The sequence below is a fragment of the Amphibalanus amphitrite genome, unplaced genomic scaffold, assembly GCF_019059575.1.
Source record: "Amphibalanus amphitrite isolate SeventyFive unplaced genomic scaffold, NRLGWU_Aamphi_draft 000244F_arrow, whole genome shotgun sequence".
Taxonomy (NCBI): Eukaryota; Metazoa; Arthropoda; class Thecostraca; order Balanomorpha; family Balanidae; genus Amphibalanus; species Amphibalanus amphitrite.
Genome location: NW_024881739.1, coordinates 224121 through 235970, shown reverse-complemented (window position 1 = coordinate 235970; position 11850 = coordinate 224121). Strand labels below are relative to the sequence as shown.

Genomic DNA, 11850 nt, shown 5'->3' with positions numbered 1-11850 from the left:
GTTTCACCACTGCACCACCGTCGGCCACCACTGCAGTGGTGGCCGACGGTCCTGACATCTGGCGCCTGAGCCATAGTTTTACAAGCTGCCGATAGAGGACGTCTGCATAGCTCCCCAGTGGCTTGCAGAGGGTGGGCGGTGCGTGGCCGGTGGCTCCGTCCATTTTAGGGTTTCAAAGTAGAAGTAAGGAGTTCTGTTAAATCGTAGTGTTCTTAGTTTTTATTTGAAATATTTTCTCAACTAGACAGACACTAGTAGATTCAAAATATCAGCCAGAAATTTCTGCATCGAATCAGAAAGCGCCAAGACAATAGCCGTTTTCACGACGGCCATCTGGTACACAGTTGGTGCACATCTGGTGCAGATTAGGTGCAGATTTGGTCAAATTAGTTTAGTGTGTCTCTTAGAAGCTATCAGCTAGGGTTGCACTATTTGCTTATATGCCTGCTTTGTCTTACCTATTATCAGATATTTGGCAAAATATTGTTCAAACACCAGCTTTAAGTTTTTATTGGTAGCTTTCGGAAGCGTTACAGCTTCCTTCGTCAGCCTTGGATAGAATTCTTAAAAAGACAGATAAACACGTAAATACAAAACAATTCAAAATTCAAAAAACGCCACTTAAACTCAAAGTGGCGCAGATATTCGAGAAAAGCTCGTTTCGTAATTCGTAGCGTTCCACTTCGTTGGCGAATTCGCGTACATGAGTAAGCACAATAAACAAAAATACACCGCACGAACATTGAACTATCATTTAGTCGCCTAGCCGAGCACACGATACACATCTGCCACCATGACACCAGGTTTCACATTCAGCACATTTCCTCTCGCCTTGTCGATAAAAATACCCTCTTTGATTTTTCGTTTCCTCCAGTCAGACTCGTAAGCTAAGACTTTCACATCTCCCCAAGCGACACAGTGGCCCGTTTCTATAACATGTTTGGCTAGTCCTGAATGATTCTCGTCCAAGTTGCGTATCGCCCTCTTGTGCTCTGTTTCTCTCGCTTTAATACTACGACACGTTTCTCCTATGTAAATTTTTCCACACGCACACACATATTGGTAGACCACGCCCGTCCTGTGACACATGTCCCTCTTGTCCTTGGGGTGCACCAGAAAGCTTTTCAAATTCCTCTCTGGCCTGGTAGCAACCCGGGCAAACGGTTTGACCGCGCGTGTAACTCTCTCCGTGACCCCCTTCACGTAAGGTAGAACAACTAAAGGCTTGTCCGTCTGCTCCTCTCTGACCCCAGTGCTCTTTGGTCTGGCTAGTTTCCTGCGAGTGGCCTGAATGAAATGTTTTGGATAGTTGTTAGCCTTAAGTGCCTTATCTATGTGACCCGACTCAGCCTCCCTACTCTCCTGACATGATACGAAAGTTTCGCCCCTCTGTACCAATGACCGAATCACCGACTCCTTGTGCTGTTTACTGTGATGTGAGTTAAAATTTAGGTAGCTATCTGTGTGTGTTGTTTTCCTGTATACTCCTGTCATCACCGTCCCGTCCTCCCCCCTCCTCACCTCTACGTCCAAAAATGGAAGAATGCCGTCCTTCTCCCTCTCCACCGTGAAGGCCACCCCTGCCGCCTGACTGTTTAGGTGCTCGTGAAGGCTCTCCACCAAGTCCCCTTTCATCACTACAAAAGTGTCATCCACGTAGCGTCGCCAGACCTTAACTGGATGGGCAAAAGACTCCAGAGCTCTCTGTTCCAGCTCTTCCATAAAGAGATTGGCTACTACAACACTAACCGGACTACCCATCGCTGTGCCCCTTTTTTGTTTGTAAAAAGCGCCGTTTACCTGAAAGTACGTCGTATCCAGGCATAGACGAAGTAGCATGACTATATCATCGACATCCATGGCAGTACTTGCCAGAACATCACTGTCGCCCTTCTCTTCCTCAGCCTGTAGCCTTTTTTTGGCCACATCACAAGCTGCCTCAGTTGGAACCGAGGTGAAAAGAGAAGTGACGTCGAATGACACCATGTTTTCATCCTCGTCCAAGTTTAGAGACTGCGCAAATTGAACAAACTCCTTCGAATCTTTCACGTGGGAGTCGGTCTTCCCTACTAGTGGGGCTAGAATACGGGATAGGTGCTTCGCTATAGGGTAGGTTACTGACCCGATCGTGGAGACTATAGGTCTCATAGGAACCCCCGGCTTGTGGACTTTTGGCAAACCATAGAAGAGCGGTGCCTGAGGGTCAGACGGATATAGCTGTAAGTACTCCTTCCTGGACAAGTGACCCTTCCTTTCTACAGATTTCAGGGCATCTCTTACTTTACGAGTATAAGAAGGCGTAGGATCCTTAGGTAACTGTTCATAGGTGTCCACATCTGACACCAGGTCATTGATCTTTGATCGATATTGATCCGTACTCATGACACACACTGATCTACCTTTATCGCTAGGCAAAATCATTATATCATCCCGGTCCCTGAGATCATTTAAAGCGCGCCTCTCGTCTGCCGTTAAATTGTCGCTACCAGGTTTGAACGTTTGAAGAGCTTTGGTTACCTCAAATCGGACCTTTGTGGCCTCATCCTGTGACATGTTACTCCTTGCAATCATTTTCTCGACCTCAGTGATAAAATCTACGTCATTAACCCTCTTTGGAGTTGGAACAAAGTTAAGACCTTTCCGTAAAACACTGATTTCCGACTCCGATAAAGACCCGTCAGTGAGATTCACAACCCAGTTTGCCATCAAATCACCCGAACGAGTATCGTCCCCGTCAACAGTCTCCCCCTGACCGACAGCACCTGGTATACTGGTCGGATGCTGATCCTCACCAGCCCCCAGATTTGACGGTGGTGCGTCACGGGCTGTAACATCTTCTTCCTCTGCCTGAAGTTCATCACGAACGACAGGCGACATGCTGATAGGTCCGTCGTCGTCGTTCGTAGTCGCTGGTTCGAAGGCGTCGGTAGTACCAGTAGACTCGTGATTCGGAGACGTACCACTCGGTCGTTCATCGGAATGTTCGTTGTCGATCGGTGGAGTTAATCGGTCGTTTGAAGCCAATGGCGTAGCCTCCGAGTCATCAATGGCAACGGAGTCGCAGGGGCAGCTGGGCGTTCGTAGGCAGCCTCGTCGCGAACCGTCCTCTGCTCCTTTTCGGATGGATTCCTGTTCAGCTTTGCAAACTTCGCTCTTTGACGATCTTTTACTTTGTCGTATTCTACTGTTTCTCTAGATTGCAGTCTCCTGATCAACTGCTCATACACGTTTCTGTCCAAAATATCTTGCAAGCTTCGTTCATACCGTACCTTGTCTTGTTTCATGTTCGTTATCGTTCGCTCAATGTTGTGAATATGTTCGTGTAGAAGTTTTCGTTCGGCTTGTTCGATGATAAGTTTCGATCGTGAACCTTTCAATCCACACTTAAGTCGAAGTCCTTTCGGCTGAATATGAACAGACTTGCATCGAATCGCAAAGGTTAAATGATTGCGAAAACGCGCTAGTTTCTTTGTAAGTTTTTCCAATGATCTTACTTCTTTAAGAGTTCCACTTCCATGCGTACGTTTGATATGATTATATATGTTGTTGTTGAGCTGGGACGGATTCATTTGGCAAAATATTGTTCAAACACCAGCTTTAAGTTTTTATTGGTAGCTTTCGGAAGCGTTACAGCTTCCTTCGTCAGCCGAAGTACTAACTCCTTGGTAGCGGAGTTACGCTTCCGAAAGCTACCAATAAAAACTTAAAGCTGGTGTTTGAACAATATTTTGCCAAATGAATCCGTCCCAGCTCAACAACAACATATATAACTATTATCAGATAGTAGCATCGATTAAAACACTGAAATAAATTCATAAAATAAACAGAGCTGGGCATTGCGCAACTTAAGTCCGCAACTCCGCAACTCCGCAACTTGCGGACTACCCTCTTGGTAGCGGAGTTACGGATCGGCTACCGAGCCCAAAAAAGTTGCGGAGTTGCGAGTTGCGGAAGCGAAAAATTCTAAAGCGCAACCGCTACCGGGGCCGCCACCGCTGACGGGGGCGAGAGAGAGAGAGAGAGAGAGAGAGAGAGAGAGAGAGAGAGAGAGAGAGAGAGAGAGAGAGAGAGAGAAAGAGAGAGAGAGAGAGAGAGAGAGAGAGAGAGAGAGAGAGAGAGAGAGAGAGAGAGAGAGAGAGAGAGAGAGAGAGAGAGAGAGAGAGAGAGAGAGAGAGAGAGGAGAGAGAGAGAGAGAGAGAGAGAGAAATCGCCACTTCAAAAGGTACTACCTATGAGACATATACCTTACACTGCACTTCAGGACTAACCCTCGTACGGCGTTTGCCAGCGTCTAACGTGTAGGGGGGGGGGGGAGGGTCGGTTGGACCCCACCCCCTGCCGTTCGGCCCCTGATCGAGCTAGAGCTTCGTGGAAAAAAAAAAAACGAGCGTGTTGCCCGTTACGAGAGGAACCCGATGATACCCAATTTTAAGGTCCTAGGTCATTGGTTGACCTTCCAGGTCAGTTCAATGACCCAAAAGTCGGGAAAATAGAGACCTGCTAGAACTTCGCGAAGTGAAGCTGTTGTTTTTTTTTCGGGGTGCTAATCACGTATTTCATATTAGTTTTGATCACCGATGATGTCTTCATGCATTTAGGCCAGGTCGGGTCAGGTCAGGTCAGGTCAGGTCAACCAGTAGGCGTCCTGCCGGCTATCTATAGTAGGTGTCAACTGTCAACTACCATGTGACGGCGCCGTAACATGTAACGAAGGCACTAAAACTACTTCGTTAATGTTCAAATGGATGCAAAACTCGAAATCAGCCTCAAAAACTACCCTAGAAACATGTAAAACTCGAAAAAGAGAACCAAGGTCATCAAAGTCAATGACCTTGACCTGACCTTCACGTGACATTGACACCCACCGTAAGGCATGGGACGAACATCATTTCACATGTTTGGACGTTTACAATCACAAAAGACTGGAAACGCGCGGATAATGTGAGCTGACATTCGCTGAATCGCGATTTCGGCCAAACATGGTCTCGAGAAATATCAAATAGGTCAAAGGTCATTTGGGTTAGGGTCATGAAATTTTCAGAGTAGGTGTAAAATTGATCAACTCGATGGTACTGAAAGTTTCGTCGCGGTCGTCCGCTTTTGCGCGAGTTATTCGCGAAAAACCGGGGGGGGGGGGGTCCATCAAACCTCCACGGCCTACACATGCGAGGGCTAAAACTGATAAAACGTAGTACGCAATAGAGGTGGGTAGCGGAGTTGCGGAGTTGCGGAGTTGCGAGTTGCGCTTTTACGATCTGCAAAATAGTTTCGGAGTTGCGATTGCGCTTTGGGTACCTCAGGTTGCGGAAGGTAGCGGTAGCGGTTTCCAAATTTCGGTAGCGATGCCCACCTCTGAAAATAAAGATATTTGCTGTAAAAGAAATCAGGTGCAGATTTGGTTAAATTAGGTGCACTCGCCGGGAAAACGGCTAATGAGAACCTATGCACAAAGCATGCAGCGACGCAGTGACTAGGTCCTTACTGCTTTTCCACCAAACAGCATACGTGGATATTGGAAGTGGACGCTCGCCTATGGTGCAATAATATGAGTGAGTAACTATACACGACGTGCATTGGCAGATTGCAAAACATGTTTGTGGAGCCAGGCTGTTCACTTACCGATACACACGACAAATCCTTTTGTTTGATAAACGGTTACAAGTGAAAACAGTAACGCCAAATCGTGGTTACCATATTCCATTACCACCTGATATCAGCATGACAAAATATTCATAGACTGTTTGAAAGGCTGCACAATGTTCAGGTAGTAACAATTTAGCTATAGCGAGTTTCGGCAGTATTCATCGAATCCAAACAAGTCAATTGTTACAGTTGTTTTAGCTGAAAATGGAACTGAAAATGAAAATTATACCTCAGCTGAAAATGAGAAAATCGCTGTAAATTTTAGCTTCTTCATGAGCCTTAATATTTAAAACTCAAAAAAAAAAACGCTTATGATTTAACACTCGCAATGGAAGGGTTCAAAAAACAATGGCCAGTGGAAGGGAAGGGGTCACCCCCTAAGGTCTCAGCACTTATGAAGTAAAAAAGACGAAATTTGCAGGGTGGGTGGGGGGCAGTACATTACTCTATATGATACTACTCGTAAGTCCATATCATGACTTCAATGTTAAATTAAGTCAACCGTGGGCAACTTTGCAAGATGAGGGTCTATTTCCTCTTTTCACGCACATACCTCAAAAAGTTACCGACCGATTTTCTTATTTCTCTCACTATACGACGGTACATACATTTTCGAGCAAACATAGTGAATCTCTACTTAATCCAGCAATGATAATGGCAATCAGAGCTCTGCTAGGAGTTCGATGTCTTCCGGTTGAGGCGGGGAACAGCCGGCGCGGGAAGCGGTTCAGTCACAACTGTTTACATGTTTACGTGTGTTTACGCACTCGTAGCTCAAAATGTTACCGGTTGATTTTTGTGGTTCTTTCACAATAAGACTGCCTGTGCAGTGTGCATTTCTAAGTCTTACCAGCAATTTTGACGCGAATCGATCATTAGCAGCGGTAAGCAGCGCAATGCAAAAACGGAACCGTCCGGCGCCGGCAGTGAAAATCGGCCGGCACCGGCCGCGTCGCCGCTCCGGAGGGATCTTTGACTTTACACCCCTGTTACTAAAAATGGTGCAGACCGATTTCCTTATTACTTTCACGGCAAGATGCGCAATTCAATTTAGGCAGGTACTGACGGTAATAGAATGATAACGGTGTGAGATACTCGTATATTTGCTAGAAACAGGACAGGAGGGGTGGGCGAAACTCGCCCCCCTTCCACTGGGCATGTTCAGCTTGTTATACACACGAACCTTTGTTCAGCTTGTTATACACACGAACCTTGTAAGACATTTAGTAATATAGACTACACAACGGTATAGCAGTAACGGACATGCGTATTGCCGTAATCAACTCGCTATGTTAGCAATCCACCGTAAATGAAATCGCTGTCGCTCATACTTACAATGTTCCCTCGGGACCATTCACTACTATATAAGCGATGAGGGCTCTGCAGCACATGCTGCTACACCATTTTTACTGTAGCATTACTCGACTGAGTATAAGATGGCAATAGAGCACGATAAAAACGTCAATAAATGACACTGCATTTGCGCGATGTAATGACGTGCAAGTAAATAACGCCGTAATAGATAGTTATCTTTGTAAGCCGGTTTTGTTTATGCCTCGGTCCGACTTTGATTATGCCTCAGTCACATTTTGTTACTGTCAAAAGCAGGATTTGCAATTGTTACGAGCGAGCGAGCGCAGCGAGCGAAGCGAAGTCTTTTCAATATAACGGAAAAATCTCAGTATGAGCGGCCCGGCCCGGCCTGTAACGCTTTTGAGAGGCTTATATCTCAGCAACCGCTGGACCGATTGGCCTGCGGTCTTTTTTGTTGGGTAGCCCCATCCCTTCTACCCCGTAATTGACTACTTTTGATACATCTCAGCGACCGTCGTGGCTCGTGCCACGTGAAAAGTCAAGGGTGTTCAAGCTGTTTTGCAAAAGTAGTGATTTTGAGAGGCTCATATTAGAGCACTTCATGGGCCGGATAAATCCGTTATCCACGGATAAATCCGCGGACCGGATAGGATTGGATTCTAAATTTGTTAAAAAAGAACGGATATGGGCGGGCCGGATTTGGGAATTGAAGGTTGAACCCGGATCAAAACGGATCAAAATTTTAACATTCAACATTGAAGTTAAAAATTAGCCTAATGTGTTAAGCGGCAGCAGAGGTTTGATTAAAGTAATAGGCATCATTTTATGACACTCACTTGTCACAAGACTTGTATGGCTGTCTGGTCCCTTAGATTGAATTTGTTAGTCCAGTTTTGGGTGAAACCAGTTATTGGTGAAACGGATTATTACGGATATTTTTTGGAAGTTTGGCTGCAATACGGGCCATGGGTGGGCCGGATTCTGATATTCAAAGAAAGGCGGATAATGGGCGGATCTGGATATGACTTGCCGGATATGGGCCGGGCCGGATCCTAAAAAGCCTATCCGTGAAGTGCTCTAGCTCATATCTCAGCAGCCGCTTGGGCGATTGTGTTGCGGTAATTTTTGTAGGGTAGCTGCATCCTTTCTACCAAAAATAGGATACTCTCTATACATGTGGGTCACCCCCAGTGCACGTGCAAAATACAACAATAAGAGGTGTCAAATTTGTTCCCATTTTAATGACTCGGTAATTACTGGGGCGATTTCGCTGAAACTTGGCACACAGGTAGGCACCCACCAGGCAATGCATTCCCATGTGTTGCGGCTTGGGTGCTACTGCACGTGCGCACGTGCAGGGGGCGTTTCCAGATCTCGAAAATGGCTGGGCCGATTGCGCTCAAATTTGGTACACGGTTGGGGACCAGTTAGTAGGGTGCCGTGCAAAAGTCATTTTGGACCCCGTTTGCACGTGCGCACGTGCAGAATGCCGCTTCCAGATCTCAGAAACGGCTGGGCCAATTGCGTTCAAATTTGGCACACCGCTAGCAACTGGTTAGTCGAGTGCTTTGAACAAGCCCGTTGGAAGTACCTTTCGCCCTTCCGCACGAGCAGGGCTCATTATATCGCTCGCGCGTTCTTCGCCCAAAAGGCGTTTTACTGGTTTATGATTTCATGCACCTTTTATCGATATCATGCATTGAGCGGAGCGGATACATCCAGCAAAAGACATTGGTACCTACATAGTTAGTTGAATCGTTAGGACGTACCAATTCGTTGCTCGGTATCACAGCCTCGTTCGATAGTCACCGGTGAGAACAGCCTCAGTAGGAGTTGCCGTGACCTTTAGCACGACCCGGTGACTTGTCTCTCGGGACGGGCTTATAGGTCGTGGCAGCCAGAGACATCCATAGAGATGTTGTAAATATCTCTATGGCGTCAGCGTGCTAAATAATGGTCGAGTCTCTGTCACTTCCAGTCTTCGCATTCCATTACCCTGAAATGGTTTGTCGATACCAAGTGGCTTGGATGGATAAGCAACCAAACAAAATTTGATATGTTTGCAGGATGTAAAGGTCAGAGGAATCAACTATCGATGTGCATACTCTGAGGTGCATAGAAATCATTTTATTAAGTACACAAAATATTATTATATGCATCCATTATTTCAGTGAATATTTATGTTAAGCACCAACAGACAGCATGCCTAATAATATGTGCAGTTCATGCAGTTAAAACGACTTTAGCCCAGAAATACATGTGAATAAATAAAATAATTGTAACCACGGAAACTAGAGACATTTCTAGGCAGTGGCCGAAGTATGTATTAATTGACAAGAGACAAAGTTACTTCGACTCGTTGCATGAAACACTTCAAGAAATTGTATTGATTCGTAAATGTGTATGGATGAACATTCACAGCAGCCTGGTACAGACAGAGTGCGGAGTGAAAATCCGTATACCGCCAGTACTCGTAGATATCATGGAGCCAAGTACTTACATAGGAATATCTGTCGAGCAGTACACGAACATACGCATGATAATTATATCAATTTCAACAAAACGAGAACATACATATAGCTCAAAGACTTGGTTTCCATTCACTCGGAAATTACAATGCAAGGACGCGCAATGGTCCACATCAAAGATTAACGACATCGAAAACTAGCCTGACAGTGCGGCAACAAGGAAAACAAGAGGGCATTTTGCCTACTGATGCCAAACTAAGAGGTAGGTTTGTTTAACTACAATCTTCTGGCAATATGTTGCCAGAATATCCACGGGACTTAGCCGAAAAGAGCTGTGATTGGTACCTACATATGTACTTGTAAAGTGCAAGGAAATGTGTAAAGACGACATGACCAGACGGATGTAAGTGCATATACATTTTTTTTCTACATACTGTATAATGTATACATATGTACTCGTTTACGAGTAGGCATTACGCATAGTTACTGTGAAAAAGAAAAGAAATCTACGCCTTAATTGAAATACAACTTTTTATATTTTGTAGCTGAAAAAAATGAATTGCCCTTTGTAACTCCTTCATCGACCGGAAGAGGTAAAGCACAAATTTACAAATAATTTGTGAGAAACAAGTTTATCTAACAGCTGAGAAAAATTCTCGCAGCCGGTCGCACCAGTTAAGTTGTGCGCTTAGGGTGTGTACTTGCACAGCTGCGGGTAGAGAGACATCGTTTCAGCCACGATGAAGTCCAGCCAAACCACGTCCCCAGCCTGGGCCACCACGCAGAGGTTGTTCTCTGCCCTGTCGTTGGGCTGACCATCGCGCCAGTGGGTGAAGTCGAACGGCGTGTCGTCCAGCCAGTAGAAGTTCCGGGTAGTAGACGGTCCGGTGTGCTCCAGGCCGATGAAAGCGCTCTGACCATACAGGAGATTGTGCTTCACAAAATCATTTTCCTCCTGCGAGTGGATCGAGGCTAGCTCGGAGCCAGCGCGCAGCTGGCGACAGGCAGCCTTCGCTGCGCTCCAAATCCGTCTTTCTCTGAGTACGATGTAGCAGGCTCCGTTGAATTCTGTCCAATCCGTGTCACAAATTCCCATCTCATCTCCCAGGAGCTGGCAGACCCCTTTCTCGGCGACCTCAGAACAGGTCACCGCCAGACACTCCTCTTGCTGCGCACAGAGCAGGCCGCACTGGGCGCAGTTGCCGACAGCCTGGCTACCCAGCTTGCTAAGGGTATGGCCACCCTGAGGCAGCACCAGCACAATGGCGCTCTCCAGGATGGTCGTCGTGGTCAGCGGCGTCAGCAGCAACAGGAGCATACACAGCCGCGAGAAGGACATGCTGCAGCAGACGAGGAACGCGTATGGCGCGTGTCTGTCCTGTACGACGGCGAACAGAAACATGATGGGATAAGCTTCGACAAAGACAATGGCGCTTCTGTTTTTATTACGGTTGGCAATCTGCTGTCATGTTATAAAGCACAACAGCTAATTGTGTCTATGGAAAATACAATTGCCAATCTGCAGCGAAAAACATTGTCATTTGCCATGTTCGCGAGTCATATGACCGATGTGACTGAGTGTTATTGTCGTTATAAAGTAATTGTCTGTAATAGTGGGCATAAAACAGCAATCTCATTGCTGTAACGTCCAAATACGATGCTCTGCGCCTCGCCGACAACGATTTGGAAAACCAAAAACAATATTCAATGATCATAGAACAAAGTTTATGGGGATGAAATCAGCTTCTTAAAAAAAATAATTTTCTTTTAGCTATTATACTAATTACACATGATTGCATCTTATCGGTTGTTAAATAGACCGGGCACGGTAGTGCATTCTGTCACCAAGGTCTGGTCTTTTTCGATCTGCATGAACAAAGAAGCCAGGGAAACAAAAGCGATATCATTTGAAAGATCTTAGCGTCATAAATAAGCACTTTATATGTTTGAACTCAAATCGAGGAACAAGATCAAATGTCAAGATCCAATGCCAAAACCAGTCTTTGAGACTTGAGCAGATGACAAAGAAACAATTCGATTTGATTCTTCACCCTAATAACAATTCAAGGCAGCTAGTGCTCCTCATGGGTTCCAAAAGCTTAAACTTCGCCCAGGTGGGGGAGGGGAAAGGGACGTTTTTGGCAACACCTGCCAGTTCTTCTGCGAGTGTTAGGAAAACCGCGGAGCACAGCGCCTCGAAACTTGGTTAGCTTATAATACATCATTACGCATCGTGTGTAAAATCCTTGACCTCAGGTCACATAAGATCAGGTTACCAGGTCAAATTAAGTGACCATGCCTCTAAAAATTGTGATTCAGTCATTCCGACAGTATATGTAGGTACATGCCAGAAGTTTGAAACTCAGGCTATTGCACGAAATAATCAGTACCAACAATTTGCTAATCTCGGGGTTTTGATATCGCT

At 45.8% G+C, this 11850-nt stretch overlaps 1 protein-coding gene across 1 annotated transcript; it reads right to left on the bottom strand.

The window, feature by feature from the left end:
- Positions 1 to 10113: 10113 nt before the first annotated feature.
- LOC122386257 (C-type lectin lectoxin-Thr1-like) lies at positions 10114 to 10827 on the bottom strand. Its single transcript, XM_043375291.1, has one exon. The coding sequence runs from the start codon at positions 10825 to 10827 to the stop codon at positions 10114 to 10116; it is 714 nt and encodes a 237-aa protein (XP_043231226.1).
- Positions 10828 to 11850: the final 1023 nt, after the last annotated feature.